General features: G+C 28.1%; 2 protein-coding genes across 3 annotated transcripts in view; one reads left to right on the forward strand and one right to left on the reverse strand.

Annotated features, from left to right (window-relative positions):
• The window catches only part of LOC122716554 (protein PFC0760c-like), a 26,747-nt gene extending 13,426 nt beyond the window's left edge, over window positions 1-13,321 (forward strand). Inside the window, exons 3-6 of one of the 2 annotated variants that reach the window (XM_043939749.1) lie at window positions 5,882-6,014; window positions 9,580-9,724; window positions 9,796-9,959; window positions 11,880-13,321. In XM_043939749.1, the coding sequence (XP_043795684.1) occupies window positions 5,882-6,014; window positions 9,580-9,724; window positions 9,796-9,959; window positions 11,880-12,569 (1,132 nt within the window). In that variant the 3' untranslated portion in view covers window positions 12,570-13,321. The remainder of the gene's footprint in view (window positions 1-5,881; window positions 6,015-9,579; window positions 9,725-9,795; window positions 9,960-11,879) is intronic. The other variant, XM_043939751.1, reaches the window with a different exon arrangement.
• Window positions 13,322-14,260: 939 nt separating this feature from the next.
• LOC122716555 (MAPK regulated corepressor interacting protein 2-like) lies at window positions 14,261-16,153 on the reverse strand. Its single transcript, XM_043939752.1, has 4 exons — window positions 15,993-16,153; window positions 14,868-14,980; window positions 14,629-14,754; window positions 14,261-14,512 (listed from the first exon to the last, which is right to left on the reverse strand). The coding sequence occupies exons 1-4, from the start codon at window positions 15,995-15,997 to the stop codon at window positions 14,436-14,438; spliced, it is 321 nt and encodes a 106-aa protein (XP_043795687.1). The 5' UTR covers window positions 15,998-16,153; the 3' UTR covers window positions 14,261-14,435.
• Between the last annotated feature and the right edge of the window lie 4,984 nt (window positions 16,154-21,137).

Below are 21,137 nucleotides of genomic sequence, written 5' to 3' on the forward strand. Positions count from 1 at the left end.
TCTCTCTCTCTCTCTCTCTCTCTCTCTCTCTCTCTCTGATTATGATCGAGAAAGAATCGTTGATAGGACACAGAATAAACGTCTCCTAAGACCTCCAATTACGTTGGAACGGAATGGATCAGGTTTCCAATTTACCGGTTAGGTCCTCCTTTTTGCCTTGGATGGAATTGCTCGGTCGCTTCGATCACTCTCGTCCTTTTGTTTCGTCGAGAATGTACGAAAATATTTCGTACCGGTTTGATGAAATATAATGACGCGTGAAGAGAGAGAGTAATTTTTCAATGGTATTGATCGTCGATTTCGATGGAATTTTTCTCGAAATATTTCATTACGAGGGGATGAAAAATATTTTTGTAGTAGAAATAAATATTGCGATTTTACTATTATTATTATTATTATGAAAAAAAGAGGCAAGAATTTTTGACGGATAAATTATTTCAAAATCGCATCACGAGTGAATGAATAAATGAAGGATAGATAGAAAGTGATAGAAAGTTGGCGGAAATTTTGACATTTGCGTGTGGCACGATAAAAGGAAATGAATGATTTTATATCGATATCGAGAAACTCGTAAAATTTATTGGCGTGTTAATAAAATTTCCAATGATCAGCGCGAAGAAATTTATTTGACAAGAGCTGGTAAAGTAATAAGAATAAAACGGCGGTGAAAGATCAAGCGTTTTAAAAATTTCACTTTGCGATTATTATTACGTTCCTTGTACCGTGTACCGTGAAATTTGCATCGTGTATCTATCAGCCTTCAAGCTACGTCATGTTTGTGACAACGTTGAAAGCTTGCGGTGGTTTGTTTGATAGACAGGATGCTGCAGACAGACTTGTAAGGTGGATCAACAACCGCCTTAATGTCAACTAATTTGATGCATAGGCCCTATCTACGGGGAAATTCGAACTGAATATAAAGCAAACTTTAATACCCGCCTTATCGTTCCATTATTATTATCCATTATATCGAGTAATAATAACGTTTCAATGATATAACTTGATATCGATTATTCAAATTTTTTTTTTTTTTTTTCAGAAAAATTAACGAATCGATTGATTTTCTAATTCTTTGTCAAATATCCATTCTCTACGATTCTCCAATTTCTTTTAAAAATCACATTTACGATTATTTATCGATTTATATATATATATATTTTTTCAAAAAATGAACATCTCGTTTATACCACTTCTCCTTTTCGCCGCAATAAATCTTATCGATGGATCATCGATCAAATTAGATTTAGAATTTTTGAATCTTAAAAGCGATCGATAATCCGGGATCGTTACTAAGATTCTTCTGTGATAGCGGTATCACGTCAATGGAATAACGAGTTGGTAACTTATCCCCGATGATGTAACTGAGATTGCGGTATCTCTCGAATGTCGCTACCTTGTTACGACATTCCCTACCATTGTTAGCAATCGTGGCTCGATTTCGCTCGATATTGCGATCAAATTGTAACCGAGATATTTACGATGTACCAATATAAATAAGAGATACTAATTTACCTTTCTACTTCCTCGTGTAATGATTTCGATATAATTTCTAAGTTACTTAAACGTAATATTATGCATTTTGAAAAAGAATTATTCCAATCAATAGTGTTATCAATTTATGATGTACCAATATAAATAAGAGATATTAATTTACCTTTCTACTTGTCTTCCTCGTGTAATGATTTACATGATAAAATTTCTAAGTTACTTAGACGTAATATTATGCATTTTGAAAAAGAATTATTCCAATCAATAGTGTTATCAATTTATGATATACCAAAATAAATAAGAGATATTAATTTACCTTTCTACTTGTCTTCCTCGTGTAATGATTTAAACGGTAATTTCTAAGTTACTTAAACGTATTATGCATTTTGAAAAAGAATTATTCCAATCAATAGTGTTATCAATTTATGATTTACCAATATAAATAAGAGATATTAATTTACCTTTCTACTTCCTCGTGTAATGATTTCGATATAATTTCTAAGTTACTTAAACGTAATATTATGCATTTTGAAAGAGAATTATTCCAATCAATAGTGTTATCAATTTATGATTTACCAATATAAATAAGAGATATTAATTTATCTTTCTACTTGTCTTCCTCGTGTAATGATTTAAACGATAATTTCTAAGTTACTTAAACGTATTATGCATTTTGAAAAATAATTATTCCAATCAATAGTGTTATCAATTTATGATTTACCAATATAAATAAGAGATACTAATTTACCTTTCTACTTGTCTTCCTCGTGTAATGATTTAATATATATTTTCAAAAAATGAACATCTCGTTTATATCACTTTTCTTTTTCGCCGCAATGAATCTTAATTTTCGGTAATTTCTAAGTTACTTAAACGTAATATTATGCATTTTGAAAAAGAATTATTCCAATCAATACATGTTATGAAATATTGCAATCAAATTGTAATTGAGATGCAATTTATCTTTGCGCAATATAATTGGTTTTAGACGTAATATTATGCATTTTGAAAAAGAATTATTCATGGATCAATATTCCAGTCGAATTATAATTGATATTGATTATTCAATATACATTTTTTTCAGAAATTAACGAATCAATTGATTTTATAATTCTTTGTCAAGTATCCATTCTCTACGATTCTCTAATTTCTTTTAAAAATCACATTTAAAATTATTTATCGATTGTATTTTCAAAATATGAACGTTTATACCACTTCTCCTTTTCGTCGCAATAAATCGATGAATCATCGATCAAAGAATTGTAATTGAGGTACAAATTTACAGTGTACCTTTTTCTATTTATCTTTCTCCCTGTTTGCACAATATAATTCGAATCGTTCCGAGTTAAGATATTACGCATTTTGAAAAAGAAATATTGTAATCAAAAATATAATTGAGATGCAACTCACGATATACCTTTTTATTTATTTTTCTCACATTTACACAATATAATTCGAATCGTTTCGAGTTTAGATTTAATATTGTGCATTTTGAAAAAAAATTATTTCGATCAATATTCCAGTCGAATTATAATTGAGATACAATTTACAGTGTACCTTTCTATTTATCTTTCTCCCTGTTTGCACAATATAATTTGAATCGTTCCGAATTTAGAATTAATATTATGCATTTTGAAAAAAAAATATTGCAATCAAATTATAATTGAGATACAATTCACGATACACTTATACTTTTTACTTATATTTTTCTTATATTTACACAATATAATTCGAATCGTTTTGAGTTTAAACGTAATATTACGCATTTTGAAAAAGAATTGAAAAAATTATTTCGATCAATACGTGTTATCAAATACATAAATATTGCAATTAAATTATAATTGAGATATATGTTTCTATCTTTCTCACATTTACACAATATAATTCGAATCGTTTCGAGTTTAGACGTAATATTGTGCATTTTGAAAAAAAATTATTTCGATCAATATTCCAGTCGAATTATAATTGAGATACAATTTACAGTGTACCTTTCTATTTATCTTTCTCCCTGTTTGCACAATATAATTTGAATTGTTTCGAGTTTAGACGTGATATTACGCATTTTGAAAAAAAAATATTGCAATCAAATTATAATTGAGAAAGCAACTCACGCTATAGTTTTCTACTTATCTTCTACTATCTTTCTCACATTTATACAATATAATTTGAATCGTTTCGAGTTTAGACGTAATATTACGCATTTTGAAAAAGAATTATTTTGATTAATACCTGTTATCAAATATTGCAATCAAATTGAGATATATCTTTCTACTTATTTTTCTTACATTTACACAATATAATTTGAAATTGAGTTTAAACCTGATATTACTATATTTTGAAAAATAATTGTCTCAATTAATATTATTTCAATAATTATTTCAAACATTGTTTACTTGAAATATGAAGTAATTATCCTCTATGTATATAAAATACCGTGCTAAAGGGGATAGTAATCGCGAAATTCGACAATTACACAATAATGTAACTCGAGTTAGTGATTGCAGTGTATGGGACAAATGATATATATATATATATCATTCGTGATAGAGTAATTTAAATTTACCGTAGAGCGTTATGTGTAGTTATTAATAATGTAATGAATAATTTATAGGCGTCATAAACTAACATCAAACAATCCTGCAGTGAAATGCATATGAATGAACAAAATGTGGTACCGTTGAAAGTGAGTGTTAAACGAACCGTGTTATCCTTTCCGTGAAACGGAATTGAAAATGCGTACCACTTCTAATTAGACGACAAATAATTAAACTAAGTCGAGCCGTAATACGATCACTATGATAATAATCGAAGAATCAATCGTGATATGATTGAAATACAAATAATATTTATTATTTGTATTTACATATTAATTATAAGTAATTAATAACTTGAGAAGAGAGAAAGTTCATTTTATTTTAAATCCAATTACGAAAATTGCAACTTCGCTTTCAAACGTCATCATCATCATCCTTTATTTTTCATTCACTTTTCTCCTCGTTCAATTGTAATTATTTTCGTATTTGTTGATGCTCGTAATCGATATCCTTATTATAGTATAATTACTTCCTCTGTGCCGAAATTTGAGGAAATGGAGGTTTGTTCAATTTCGGAATAAACTTCGAAAAGGTGAACGTTGAACGATGCTCTTCGTTGATCGCGGATATTCAAAGCGAAAAATTTAATCCGCGTCACCAAATTGTTCAAAGATCGATACGAAAAGAAAAATTTTCGAAAGATTGATTCCCCGTGAAAGAAAAAAAAAAAAAAAGTACAAAGTTTCTTTTGTAAACGAATTTTCAAGTCTCTGAATTATCCATCCACTCTTAATATCGCCTCTCGGATATTGGAGACGTTTCAAACTTTATAATGCACTTCCATCCCTCATCAAGAATGCCGTGGAAAATATGGTAGACATGTTGTTGGAATAGAAATTAGAAAGTTTGGGAAAAGTTTACAAGCCTCGAGGCTCTTGTCGGTGTTGTGATAACATTTACAAGTTGAATCCATTGTCATTCTTCGAATCATTATTTTTAATCTTTTAAAAACAGTACACGGTAGTAATAATCCTCACGAACTTCTTCTTTTTCTTTTTTTTTTTTTTCTTTCTTTTCAATTTTAAAACTGCGAGAGAAATTGGCCGAGCAACGTGCATCGAAAGAACGAAAAGAATTATTTTTCTCGCTTTTGTGCGTTTAAAACTGGTTAAAAATGCGCTGTTTAAAAAAAAAATCTTTTCTCCTCTCCCCCCCCCCTCCTTTATTTTTACCTTCGAATGAAAACAAAATGCGATGAAATAATAATTGAACGAAATTGAAAGAGAATGCTTGGTTCTCTGATTATAAAATATATACGTGAAAGGTACGTTTTTTTTTTTTTTTATAAAAAAACAATACAATTTTCATTCATTTTAATTCATTTTTCAATTATCGGAACACTGAAATGAAAGAATATAAAAAAAAGACAGAGAGGGAAAAATTGTAGATTGAATCAAATCGATCTACAATCCGATCTACAATCATATTTTACGAAATCCTTCGTAAATGAGATCGTGGAACAACGATCTCAATTTCGAAATAGGATTTTTAAGGAATTGCGTTAGACGAGGAAAAGGGGGAAGGAAAATAAGGAGGAAGTTCAAGCGAGACTCCCCCCTTTTATTTCCCCCATTCTCGTTTTTATTCGATACGTCAATACGTCAAACGTGTCGAGAATTATATCGTAGATTTATATACCGAACATGATGTGCACATTGTCGCATAGATAATCGTGCATATTGATAGATATAATGGAAGCAAATTTACAATTCGATATCGAAGCGTGGGATCAAATTATCTCGTCATTTACCGTGTATTTAAGTACAATTCGTGTAAGGGATTAATCGGTTTGTTTTCAGAGAGAAAATCGGATGGGGCAACGCGATGGACCTAGTTAAACGGGAATGCGAGGATATTTTGAAACAGACTCGAGAAAGTGCGGAGAAACAATTTCACGAAATAGTCGAGCTGTACAATGAAACCAGAGAAAAGGTATTTGGAGGAAAGAAATTTAGTAAAAGTTTTGCTTCAATCGCTGTAACGATCGCAATGAAACTGAATTTTTGAAATAGAAATTCGAGGGGAGGAAAAAATTAACACTGAACGTTCAATCTCGATGTATGTATGCCTTTTCTTATTTATTTTATCGCATTTTCTTTTTTTTTTAATTATTAAATCTGAAAGAATATTTCGCAAAATATTTGAACACAGTTCACAGTTCTTTTCTCAGAAAATTTATATATACTAGAAAAGAAAAGAAAATTAATATACCATAATACAACGATAGTATTCTTCGTAGTACGAGAGATATTCGAATTTTCCTTGACGGATAGTTGGAGGAGAAGGGGGGAGAGAAAAAGTTTTGGATGCAATAGAGACGGTACATGCGCCGTAAACCGACATCAAAGCACTTTTTTAATTGATATGCATTCAGTCCAGCGTTGTAGCCATCCTTTCTACAGGCTGCGCATCGTAAAATGTGTGCGCCCTTTGAAACGTCGCCTTTTTCATACGCGAAATCGAACTTGTCGCCTTTTCGTTCCCTCTTGAATATGCAGCGGCCGCCAGGCATCGAGTTTCGACTGTGCCAGGTACACAGACTTCCACCAGCTTAAATTACCCTTTTTTTTTTTATTCTGACTCGCTCTCCGATCCTCTTAATTTTACCGTTAAGTTTTTATTTATTTAAGCACGGATAATGCACATCGGAATGGGCTAAGTTAATGGGCATCTAAATATCTCTATATAACGCCTTATCTCGAAATTTATGATCTACTAATGATCGTTTTTTAAACGTTTGTTTGCCTATGTTATTCTCCAAAGATATGGAAAAAAACAAATATAGAATTTCATTACTTTAGAATGATGCAACTTTGTCCCGAGTTTGAGTCATGCAAGAAAATAAAGATATCGAAGGTAAAGTAGGTATCCTATTTAACCGGTACATCCTACATAAGTGGTGCTCGATATTCTTTTACGATAAAAAAGAAAAAAAGAAGAAGAAATGGTAGTAGCTGTTTCATAAAACGTAATCGAATTTGTCGCTGAAATTTCTTCGCGTTCTTAACCGTGCTCGATGTAATTACTGATAAAATATTCTCGAGTTCGTTTGTAATAAGTGGGATACAATCAACGTCGGTGTAAAAAAGATTTAAAGTTAATCAGTTGCTACTATCAGTTTATCGTTGAGAAACTGTTCAGAAGCGTCCTTAAAGGGAATCTCCCTGCGGGAAAGAGAATTCCGTTGGCAAGAATTTCGTGGAATTTCAGAACGTATTTTCTTTGGCGTAAAAAGCACATCAGCCAAAGGTCTTTCGTAATTTCTGTAGGGAGCACGTCAAACGCAATTATCTTTATCTACGAGGGACAGATACAAGGATGGAAAAAAAAAAAAAAAAGAAAATTGCAACTGATCATCTATTAAGTTAAATCGAATTTTCTAAATAAATCTAATTCAATTTTCAAACAATTTCATTTGAAGAATTTATACTCTTTTAGATTGTAAAATGAAACTTTTTTAAAATCTTCATTTTCGTAAAAAAATAAAGAAAATTACAAGTGGCCATTTATTGGGATCAAATATCAATAATTTTCTAAATAAATCTAATTCACGATCGAATTTTCAAACAATTTGATTTTTCAAGAATTCGTATTCTCTTTTGCTCTAAGATGAAAATTTTCAAAATCTCGATTTTCTATATTAAACGTTCCCGCGAATTGCGTTGACTTACTCGATCCACAAAGTTTTTATTGCTGCATCTACATTGTTCTCGGAACATTCATTAAAGCCAAATTTAACTTTCCAAGTTGAATCTTCAATACAAATTACCTCTCTACCTTATTTTACGTTATAATATCTTGACGATCTTTTCGTGTTATAGTTAAACTTCTGTCTAGTTAAATAGAAGTAAATATCATCCTAATTTTAGTTCTTGTTTTTATAACTTATAATAACTGATTATACAGTTGGTTATATAAATAAGTATTTTATTCATTGCTTCCAACATATAACGACTTTTCGTTATATTTCATTTTCAAGATATTAAACTTTCAAACGTGAAATGAAAACAATATTCATCAGTGTCGGATATACAATTTTTTAATAATCACAGCAATGAAATCTATTTCTGTAGTGATTTAATATTTACGTCACAGGATAATTAAAAGATAGTACTTGAAAAAAAGTTTTAGAAAAATAGGAAAACTTTATTTAAAATTTTAAATTCAATTTTTATACCACTCCTTTGTAAAAATTAATATCTCCATTTTTTCCTCTCGTGATTTTCACCAGAAAAAGAAATCGTAAAATATAAAAAAGTATCTCGATACAGAGAGAAATTTTACATTATCAAATTGCAGCATTGTCATTTCATCATAATTCTATATATCCATCTTTCCTTCCTCCAATTAATATCAAAAGTACCCTTTCTTCCCCACGTGATATCGATCTTTTCCATTTCTCTCACGACAATCGTCCATTCTTTTCGTCCATTGCATTCTCAAGGAACAACGAGCTCGCGTAAAACGAAATTGACGTTAAATGTTTACGATCGGTTCCATTAATTTCGCCTGAAAAGTGAAATTCTAGCAACGTGTTCCCCTCGTATAACGTATAAATTCTAAATCGTGGAAACTAAAATCGGTACACGGTTTGTTAAATGATGTTTCATGTTTTAATGAAAATCACGTTACATCGTGAAATTGTGGAATAATAACTTAGTGGAATAATAACTTAAATAGTGGAGTCGCCGTATAAATGGTTTATTAATTTTAAATAATTAAATAATTAAATTAATGGTTAATTAATTTCAAACGGTAAATTAATTCTAATTTAATGGCGAAAAATTACTAAAAGATGGATCGTTGATGGAGAAGAAAATTCATTTTCGAGATATAATTCTGAAAAACAGGACTCGAGACGATTAAAGTTTCGATGAAGATAAAAGTTTAAATAAAATTTGTAAAATATAAAAAAATACATATTTTTCCATTTCATAGGGAGTAAATATTTCTTTTCAACAATATCGAAAAAATGAGCCTTGTAAACGAATTTTCCTTTTTCTAAAAAAAAAAAAAAAAAAAAAGAAAGGAAACTCTTTATTTCGATCCTTGTTAAAGAAGTAATAAATTCGAATCGTATATTTAATTATCTCGGCGATGATGTTTACGATGAAACTTTATCCGAAATCATATTACCAGAATTTTCGCGAAACACAGTTACAGAAAAACTAGTCATCCGAGAAAAAGTTTCGCATTTCGAAACTCGCGATTCGTTTGAAACGCGTGTTTGTCGCCAAGTTTTCCCGATTCGTTGTATCACTTGCAAAATTTGGATCGAATCGGAAGAATTATAGCCGCCGTTGACCTCATCGTTTTACGGATCGGATTCGAATTTCGAGTCAGATTCCACGATTTATTCGACGATGATTCGCAATAGGGGGGAAAAAAAAAAAATAATAACAATAAAAATGAAAACATTAAAATTCGAGAAAAGAAGTGAAAATTGAATTCCATCGAGTGATAAAAATTCCGTATTGGTGATTTTTTGTTCTAATAGGTGAGTCGATTGGAAGGGCAGGTGGGAGAATACGAAGATCTGAAAAGGGAGCACGAGAATCGAAGTTTCGAGTTGGCGAACCTACTTGAAACTTTAAAACGTTTCGACGTGGATGTCGGCTCTGTCTGTCAACTTGGAGCGGAAGGTAAGTATTATCCTCCACTTTCAGATATATCCCATCCCCTGTAAGCCAAATGTATCCGTTTCCTGCTACAGCTTTGAGGAACTTGACCGAATCGGGCAACTTATTCGAGGGAAGCATGAAGAATCTCAGGCATCTCGCATGGACCGTGAAAGAAAGAAAGGATGAGCCGCAACTCGTTTTATTGAGAGAACAGAATTCCGTTTTGAGAGAGGTTGTGAAGAATCTTAAAAGGAAGGTAGGAATCTCTGACTTTTTTTTTTTTTAATGGAAAATTTTAATGTTATTGCGCCGAAAATTTTGTGATTGATCGAAGATAATTTCGTATTCGAAACACCATTTTGTTTGAAAGATCATTCATGTTCTGTTCTAGTACATTTCTAGTATATTTCTAGTACTATTCTAGTATATTTACGCTTCGATATATATTTAATTGGAATTAAAAATGCGGATTAAGTCAGAATGTAGGATTGAACTGGTACTAATCGTATAAAAAAAAAATTAATTTCAAGATAATTTATATCGATTTATAATGTTTGTTTTGCCGCATATACGGAAAGTACAAAAGATAATATGTTTATCAAACTTTCTTCTCTCTAGTAGATGTAAATCTTTTATTATTTTCTCGTGAAGAACGAATAACAGATTGTTGTCTACATTCACTTCGTTACAATTGGATACAAAATACTTCGGCTGATAAATATCGTATAGGTAGAATACGACAGAATAAAACCAATCCAATGTTCCATAAAAGTCAATTTAGAGTTCCATAAAGGGCGCGTTATACGATTGCGTACGTATGACTTGTTCGAAATTTCATCGAATCAGTTATTTGCATGTCCTCTTTTCCCGGCAACAATACCGTGGTTCTCTTGTCAAGCTATTTTCATTATTTTCATTATATTTTTATGAAATATGTCTTTAACAAGGAACTAGAATTATACGTCATTGTAAATTTAGAAAACAAATATTGGATTTTACAATGACTTAGCAAATATACACGCTTAAAAGCATATTCAGAATAATTCATCAGAATGGAATGGCTAATTAGATTGTAATTAAAGATAGAAAAATATGTNTCATTATTTTCATTATATTTTTATGAAATATGTCTTTAACAAGGAACTAGAATTATACGTCATTGTAAATTTAGAAAACAAATATTGGATTTTATAATGACTTAGCAAATATACACGCTTAAAAGCATATTCAGAATAATTCATCAGAATAGAATGGCTAATTAGATTGTAATTAAAGATAGAAAAATATGTAGAATAAGAAAATTAAAAATATTCCTTTTTTTTTTTTTAGTCATAATTAATGTATTTTTATGAAAAATTATGAATTATTTTAGTAACGAATACATACGTTGTTGGAACAAAGTAAAAAATTTAAGAGATTATTGTAGGTTGTAAAATAAAATAAATTACAAGCAATTTAATTTTATATTATGTGAAGCAAGACAGAGATAGAATGAGATGGAAATACTTAGAGAGATGCTTCACTCTTTTCCTCCTCTCTATCCATCTCGCTTCATCAAGTACAAAATTAAATTGCTTATAAGTTGAAAAATAAGCTTCGACGAATATTTTTGTACCAACTTTTCTATTTATCTCAGTCTTTAAAATCATTTTTTAAATGTTCTATCTATCTCGTCTGAATATATATGAAAAAAATATGTATTAGTAAATTTCATATTTTGTGAATGCAATAAAAAATAATAGGAATATTTATATTCGCGATGTTAGTGCTGATGATATAAGCTATAAAATAATGGCATCGAAAAATTTCCATTCCTTTCTGCCTTTCCTTTCCATATGAAATCCCTTTTGATCATAAATTTTACATCGATGTGAACATGCATAATCGTAAATAGACGAACCCACTTTAAAAAAACGAAATAACGTAACACTTTTACAAAAATTGATATTCCGTTTGATAAAATATAAATTTTATTTACCTTTTTTCTCCTTTGGGAAACTTGTTAAATAAAATTTTACAATTTTTCGTAATTTCGTCGAATTCGTGTTTCACATGCTTGTATATGTCGAACGAAAAACTTGTAATCACTTATCACTAAGAGTCATTTTCATCTTATAATTGTATATATATTTTTGCATTACATTTCTCTACATTTTTGTAAAAATTCTTTATAAAGTTTCAGATGCTCAACAAAACGCACAATGAAATCCCGGAAAAAGAACACGAAGAACAACACGAACGTATGCTTCTAGAAAATGCAACGAATTCGCAAAATAATAATGACAAGTTATTACACGAATCAGAATTCGATAAAAATATTGTTCCAGCAGTGGAAAACTCCATAAACTTGCTAATTCACGAGAATAATAACAATTATACGAAGGAATGTAAAGAACACGTTGAAAATGAAATGCGCGGACTAACTGACGGTTACAAAAATGATAATCGAAATAAGCGTTTCGATATCGAGAATACAAAGATCGATAAATGTGGACGAATACTGTGTATAGAATCTCATTCGAATGGCGCGATATATGAAGAATATGTGATCAAATTATCGATTAATCGAGAAATAAAAATTAAATATCCTATTGTATTGAATAACAACGAGGCAATGGTTAGGTTAGAATTTATGGATAACGAAATCGATTATGAAAAGGCACCAATAGACAGAATGTTGATATTATTTAAAAATATACATGCAGTCGTAAATATTAAACAAACCGGTGTACCGTGCAGTACGCAAACAACGAAAATAAAAACTTCCAACAACTTTACGCAAACTTCATTTACTGGAATAAATTCGTTTTCTCGTTTAAACGTCGGTGTTACGGTGAGTGAAAAAATTTTTAAATTTTTACTTTGAATTGAGTATCTAAAAATTAGATTATTTACTAAACAAGGAATAATACATTATATCTTACAAAAAAGTTAAAAAAATTTATAATTATAAAAGAGATATTTTTTATACATGCTATTTTTTTTATAAATACATTCTAAGAGTATATTATGTTCATATCACGATAATAATAGATATAACTAATTTTGTTATAAATATGATTCGTATTCGAAAATTACGAAAATATTAATCGCGAAAACTAAAATATGAAATCGTTTATACTATATTTCTTATATTATATATACTATATTTCGTACAATACAATTACAAAAACGTACATCGATTTCATCAGAATGATGATGTCTGGTATAAAATATCAACTTGATTTTTTAATTAAATATAGATGCTCAATAGTGAAAAACGTGCAATAGAAAGAAGTCTCTATAATTTGGAACGAACTGTTAACACTTTAAAACTCAATGCATTAAATCAAGTTGAAACAATGATCACTAAGGATTCACATTTGTATAGAAATAATGAAAAGTTAAATCGTATCAAGATATTGACTCAGTAGCATTGTGCACAACAATTTTTATCATTCTTTCAAGTGCAAGAATTTTTAACATTATAAAGATGTTTTTAACTCATCACAATATCAAACTAGATTTGTTATCATAAATGTAATAATACTTGTCCTATTCAATTATACATAAAAAAATACCGCTAGGAATAATTGGTAAAGATGTCCACAAGTTTAGAAAAATGTTAGTCATTATTGTTCCTTAAATCGTTAAAAATGTTGTAAGTTAAATCTTACAGTATATCTATACACGCACAGATGTACATTACATACATACATACATACATAATAAATGTACATAATTGTATAGATTTAATTGTATTTAAAATCGTAATAATTATCACATTATTTTCATTAAGAATTAAATATTTATTTCTTTTTGTTAGAAATAAAGGTGCATTCTACACTATATTCTCATACGTGAATAAATTTTTTTTTAGAGAATCTCAAAACATTTATCCTCCACATTTATCCTTTTTTTTTTCTTTTTTTTTACATAGAAGTATAATTTCATTACATATGTGCAAATGGAAAAAATTTTTTAAAAATGTGAAATGCAATTCGTGGAAAAATACGTATATGCATAAACCTTAAAAGATAATTCTTCAGTTTTTTCACATATACTTCTCCTTCGATTGAAATATATAGAATTTATATATAATTCATATGCTCTTAATTCAATATTCTATATTCGAGTTTTAATTACAATACGATTAAAAGACGAATTATTTTTAAGTTTCTCATTAAGTAACAATGAAAATTTGATTTATAATATAAACTATTTCTTACAATTATGTTTGCCTTTATGGCAAATAAAATAAATAGTTTTAGCATGCACTATATTTCTTAATTATTCATCGCGCTGAATCTCAAATCTTAGAAAGACAATATCAGAAACAGTTTAGTTCCAATGTTTTTTATGTAAAATATTTTTAAAAACACGATGAGTAAAAAGGTCCAGGAAAAGGCGATATTATGTTAAAATACGATAAAAGATTAGAGGAATGTCATTTTCATACTAATACGTATGTTTCCATAACCCTGCTCTTTCCCTTTCTCTTTCTTTTTCATCATCTTTGATTATTTGCTAATATCCTATCTTTGTTATAAAAAAGATTCAAAATTGATTGCTAGATACTTATTTTTACCTATACTATATTCCTCCCCATCACTTATTTTTCAATATATTTTTCAATATAATAAATCGTTTCTAGAAATGGAAAGAATTTTCTTCGGCAGCTCTGAATTTATCCTTTCTGTTTTTTATGTCTATTTGAAAATGTTCGATTATAATCAATGTGTTGAACCTGGCACTAGGAGTTTGCATTTCTAGTGATACTTTGAACAACACGCTGTCCCCACCAGGCTTCAAGGTTAAATGGCTCAAAATCTTCAAAAGAAAAAAATATCAATCAATAGATCAGTATATATAAATAACATAAAAAATTATATAAAATAATATAAAAAAATATATATAAAAATTAATATATATAATAAAATATTTACCTTTTAGTTGTGGATTTGGTTCTCTTTCTTGATAATATGTAACAGATGCTCCATTTCTATAATTAGAAGAATTACTGTGCGGTTGATTATGACACATATCTAACTCTCTTGATACTGTATTCCATGCTAAAATAGAAAAATTAACAAAACTTAATTATTATATAAAATTTTTTTATATAATATATTTTATATAATATATAAATAAAAACTAATAAAGAAAAATTATATATGATATTTACAATCATAAATGTACTTAATTAAGTCGAAATGTTGAGCTACAGTTTCAGACTGATGTCTTGATGGGATTGAAGATGGTCTTTTTCCATTCATTGTTGTCATTTGTGATCTACCACTATAAAAAAATATATAATCATAAATATATCATAAATATTATTAAATAAAAATATATATATATATGTTATGAAAGCACAAAATAGAAGTATCACATTAACAATCACTACTTTTACTGAATTGGCGTATTAAGTTCAGTAGGTATTCTATTTTAAGATTTAACGATTTTATAATAATTGAAATAAATACAACTACGAAATATAATAATGAATATTCGTGTTTCGTAGCATTAATAAAAATTGATAAGACAATTATAAACACGCATAAAATTTAAATATAAAAATCGAACAGATTTTATTTATTAAAATTTATTGACATTTGGTATAATATGTAGATTTTAGAATATTGCTTTATACAATGAAAAAAAATGGACGCCATTTTGATATAATATTACACAAAATATAACCTTTCATTTCGCATAATAATATTTTATTTAATATCGTACATAATTATATATCCATGAGCAATAAGTAATTTTACAAAAAAAACAAAAAAAAAAAAAAAAGAAACAAATTACACAAAATACAATATACAAAAGTCAGTACAATAAAATCTATAGTTGATAGAGAAAAGCCACGTATACATGTATATATTTAGAATTTATTTCTCATATATTTTCCCAAGATTCTTTTCTTTGAAAATCTTTAATAAAACAAAACATGATGGATCATTACTGCAATAAAATTGAAATTTACAAACAATATATAAAATATTCGATGAATTAAAAAATATATGAAACAATTAATACAAAGCCTACTTTCGAAGAGAAAATGTCAATAGAAAATGGCGGTTCTCGCATGACACTGCGATGTGATTTCGTTCCCGCCTGTTTTTCCCTTTATCTATTTAATATTATTTACTTTATAAATCATAAAACTATGGGATCATTGGTAATTAATTAAAAATAAATTTAACAATATCCAAATAGAAAATAATATCACATGCAATAGAGGTTACGATAGAATAAAATGTAGAGACGCGGGAATAAAGAAAGTTATTTTTACAATAAATACCTCATTTTTTCTGTTCCAACTTTTACGCCAGCGCAAATTCGTGCCTAATATAGATTTATTTTATATAATTTTCTAATCACTATCTACGAACAAAAGTATAAATATTCCGCGGAAAATAAACAGTTGAAAAGCTGTAACGAGAAAGAGCGTTTGTTTCTCGCAACAGCTGCAGGAAGCTTTCCTTGCAAACTGTCAACAATGATAGGTCGAGTATTTAACTCGGACGGTAAAGTAGAAAGAGGAACTAGTGGCGACAATTTAATACGTACTAAAGATAAAAGCTGGTGAATGATTCTATCACAAGGTGGCGAATTTGCAACGTTCCTTGGACGCCATTTTGTAATTATGTTATTTGAATCGTGCAGTGGTATAAAAGTGTATGAAATTTTATATGCAATTTGAAATATCAGTATTGAATTGAAAAATGTGATTTTAAGAAATTATATGCCATCTTTCGATGTAATTTTTTCGGTAAATGTTTTTATTATATTTTTAATCCTAATTTATCTAATCTAATAAAGATATGATATGATCTCATCTTATAGTGATTATATCTCAATAATTATAATATGATCAGATAAGATACGAATAATAAATTATATATCATTATTCATTTATTAATCTCAATTTCAAACAAAATAATATAAAAATATTATATGTAATTAAATATTCCATTACATACATTGAAATTTTATTGAACAAAATAACCTATAACTGTTTAACGAAATAAATATATGAATACATATAATATTTCGATCAATTAGAAGATAAATCAATCAGAAAATAAAAAAATATAGCATATTATCTTTCTGCATACAATAAAACTTTTGAAAAAATTATATATTTTGAAAAAAATTATATATTTTTAAAGAAACATACTTTTATATTTGATTTATTGTAATAATGTATTCGATGATAAATATTGGCAATAAGAATTGTCGTTTTTCAAGCTGACAATTTCGCTATGAAAATGTCAACTTTACGATAAGTATTGTACTTAAAATGATGCTTCTTGACTTTAAAATTTCGAAAAATTTGCATTTTAAGCAACGTAACCTAATATAAATACAAAATATAACGTAATACAAGTTGTATTACTATGCGTGTAATTATTTATCTAAAAATAATGTATAATGTTGAAAAATAATTTCGTTACAAAAAGAAGGTCAAAAATGAAATATTATTTTAATAAATTAATGTAACGATTACGTATAATAAAATACATCGATCATACAAATGATTAATATAGTTTAGGCATTGAAATTTTTAAAGAAACCGTTAACATTAATAAATAGTATAATATATTTTTTAAAAATTTTTGAATGATTACTGGTACCATAAATCATTTTCTTCAGAACCAATAACTATAAAATCTGACCATAAATCTAATGACCTGGTCAGGTTGGTTTGTGAAAGAAATTCCGCTGCGTCAAATTTTCAAAAGTCGAAAAAAAACTTAATGCTGATTCGTTAATAATTTTTTTTTTAATCAATTTTCCATCGATGGAAAAATGAAAAAACGCGATTACATTTACTCTATGAGAGCTCAAGAATAGAACTTGTAAATGAAATAACGCCGAATCGAACATATTGTGTTTTCTATTTATATATATATCTAATTAAAAATTATTGAAAAATAATTTTTAAAATTATAAATAAATGATAAAAAGTTATAAATATAAAAATATTGAAATGTTTAATTTGATTTTAATAATAGAATGAAACATATAAAAGAGAATTATTAATTTCATTATCATATTTAATTTTTTATCATCAACTTTTTTAATCGGAATCATATATTTTTCTATGTCTTTGTTGTGGAAAGAAAGATCAGTGATTTGATCAATATATTCTGATAAGTCTGGTGTAGAATTAAAATTGTTGATTGCAATCTGCTGATTATTTTTCTTTTAATGAATTTGTAATATATATATATATATATCAAAAGTATTATTATTTAACAAACATTTAACATTTTGCTTTATATATAACAGATTCCAGAATTATATGTATTATATGTATTATTATATGTAGCAAGAGTGAACTATATTTAAAATTTCTTGTAGATTTTATATATAAATTCTGAGAATAAGTATACGTGTTAATTAAATTTTTAATAAAGAGACTATTGATGAAAACTTTTTAAAAATAATTTACAAAAAAATTTACCAAGTTGATCAAGTATTAATGGAAAAACTTTTTCAAAATTATCTCATATTGCTTGAGTAAATATATTTTAACAGAGTTACTCAATTAAAAGTAGGATAAAAAGGAAGAGAATATCACGGATAAATCTGGGATAAAAAAAAAAGAAAAACGATCATTTCTCCATGATGAGAATTTATTTCGTACGAATATCTTTCGAAACGCGAAAAACTTCTAAAACATTTTGGGCATTTATCTGAAACACTCGTGACGTTATTATCTTGGACATTATTCGTTAAAATATACGATAGCGTGTCGGGTTATATTTGACAATACTATAACGTGGCCTCGATATATCCACGTATCGCTGGAACCATCGCCACGATTTCATTTGGCTGCGTTTCACTTTCAGTTAACCAAAGGCCTACTGGTCTATTTCTGCAATCCTGACGTTCAATACCATTTCAAAGGATCCTTGTCACCCTTTGTGATTGCATCGTAGGAGATAGCAAAACTATACGTTACCCATCTTAAATGACAACGATCAGATATATCGATTTCATTAATATAGGGATAGCGTTAACGTCGATATCAATTTATTCTTCAAGGTTCACCGATTATTAAAAAGATACATACTTAAGTGAATAAACTGTGTGAAAACATGAATTATGCACAATTTCAATTTTCTAAGGATCTTAAATATTTTATAGGGAATTTTGATTAAACGTTTCGTGCTTGTGAAATTAAAATTACGATGGGGAAAAATGAAAATTGATTACGACATTTTAAATAATTTATAATATTATTTGATATATTTATTAATTTTTATGTATCCTATATATTATTATAATTTTTATCATTTTTTTTTTTTAATCATTTCTGAAATTTATTTTATTCCAATATATTTAAATATCTCAATATTTATAAACGAAAATATATAATTCAAATCGGTTTAAAGTATTTACATATGTTCATTGTTAAATCACGAATAATCCGATAATCGTATATTTGATTGCGAGCAAAATGAAAGTTTTATTATATTCTTGCCTAGAATTAAATATCAAATCTCTGCATGTTCAAACCTTGTTCCAATGTTCTTTTGACGAATCGTACAAAAGAGACATGATAATAACGGAATACGAATAGCAAGAAAATCCTTATTAACGACGAACCCCCATAATCCTCGAAGACAATGATTCTAACGGACTCAAGTGGCACTGGCAATGTTATTATTGTGCACTACTACAACAGGCAGTTGACCTAAATGGGCCATAACTGATGCGCGCGCGCGCGCATGTGTGTCAATACACAAGCTCATTTCCGGCCATTTGAAAATCGATTACATCAATAAAGTACAAAATATCGTCGAATTCACGATGAAATTAAACGAAATCTCGATAATCATTAATAACATACGGTCTTAATAAATTTTTATGACTGATTTGTATCCACAGAGATAATAATCTGATTGAATTGTATACAAAATTATTATTACGCGAAACTATGATTATGACATTCATATTTAATATGATATACATATATTGTTGTAATAACGATATAACAATAAAACTTTTAACACAATAACTTTATATAGATTGCTTTATATAGATTTAATAAATTTTATCAACGAAGGAAGATGAATATTTATCGATAAAAAAAAGCTGTTTTGATCTTTTTTGATATTTTTTTGATGAATTTTATGAAATATACATGAAATGAATTTTAAAATCTTAAACCGTATACGGATGGATAACTTTTAATCAAGTATGATGGTACTGTATGATACGAAAACTTTTACTGTTATGACAAATTGATAACAGGATAATTTAATACTGTCTCATTAGAAAGGAAAGCGCATCAGAAATTCTATTAGTTGAACAGAAGTTCATCCGTTGAGGATGAACTTGGTGAAACGGGACGTTGAAACATAGGTTTGGCATTGTTTGGATTAAATTGAGCGATAATTGGGTAAAGGAATTATGTAAGTGGATAAATTTTCTTATCTTTTATTCTTCGCATTTATTAGAAATTATTGTAGAATTAATTACATTATTCTGTGAGAATCTTGAAAATTTAATCACTCTCACTTTTGATAAATAGCCAATTTATCTAACGTGAAAAAATAATAATAAAACGATTATTAATAATCGTTACACGCATTTGTTTTACGATGAATAGCAATATAATTAAGATGATTATAACACATTTATGAAGTAAATTAATACGCTTCATAAATTGTGGATTTAATGATGTTCCGTGATGTAATTTTGTAAAAAGATTATCATGTATAATTAATTTTTAAACCACGATATCCATTTGATTTATCATATAAACGCCAATTTATTAACGGATTTGAATATCGCAGCATGCGAGAGATTATCGCTGTATATATTTTTACTACAATAAATATAATAAACATAAATATGAACATAATTAAAAATAATTAATCGATTCGATTCAAGATTGTTAAAAAACAAAAAAATATTAAACGTATAAAGCAATAATTGTGAACACCATGATATCAAAATGATAATATAATTGAACAAACAATAGCATATAATACATAATAGTATGACGCATATACGACGCATAATTTCGTCTGGAAGTCTATATAGGCTGTTATTACGATAAATACGTAGTTTGATTGATAGCGGTTTGCGGTTCCTTTTGCCCAAAATAATTTAGCCTGGATTATCTTCGCTTTATACATTGGACCACGTATGGCCAAAATCGACGCAACACGGCTTTGAATGTTCGTACAGTCGGGCAGCTTTATTGACTCTTCGAGTAACATACAACATATCGAATTCGCTTTAAAACTCTGATTAAAATAGAACCGTTTCGTTTTGGTAAATAGAGAATAAGAGGGAGGCAAGATGACTCGAATTTATCAGTTTTAAAAATTTTAAAACAATTCTAGGCGCCATTTAAAAATGTTAAAATTAATGGCACAGAGATGGTTCAATTTATAATTTATTTGGCATTTGCCAAAATAATAGT

Source organism: Apis laboriosa, unplaced genomic scaffold (assembly GCF_014066325.1).
Source record: "Apis laboriosa isolate Shangri-la unplaced genomic scaffold, ASM1406632v1 scaffold47_cov149, whole genome shotgun sequence".
Lineage (NCBI taxonomy): Eukaryota > Metazoa > Arthropoda > Insecta > Hymenoptera > Apidae > Apis > Apis laboriosa.

What these genes read in the sequence shown, in the direction of transcription:
- LOC122716555 (XM_043939752.1), bottom strand. An exon ending in AATTAAGTACATTTATGATT is followed by an intron (nt 14,755 to 14,867) that starts GTAAATATCATA and finishes TTTCTATTTTAG; the next exon opens with CATGGAATACAGTATCAAGA. An exon ending in ACCAAATCCACAACTAAAAG is followed by an intron (nt 14,513 to 14,628) that starts GTAAATATTTTA and finishes TTTCTTTTGAAG; the next exon opens with ATTTTGAGCCATTTAACCTT.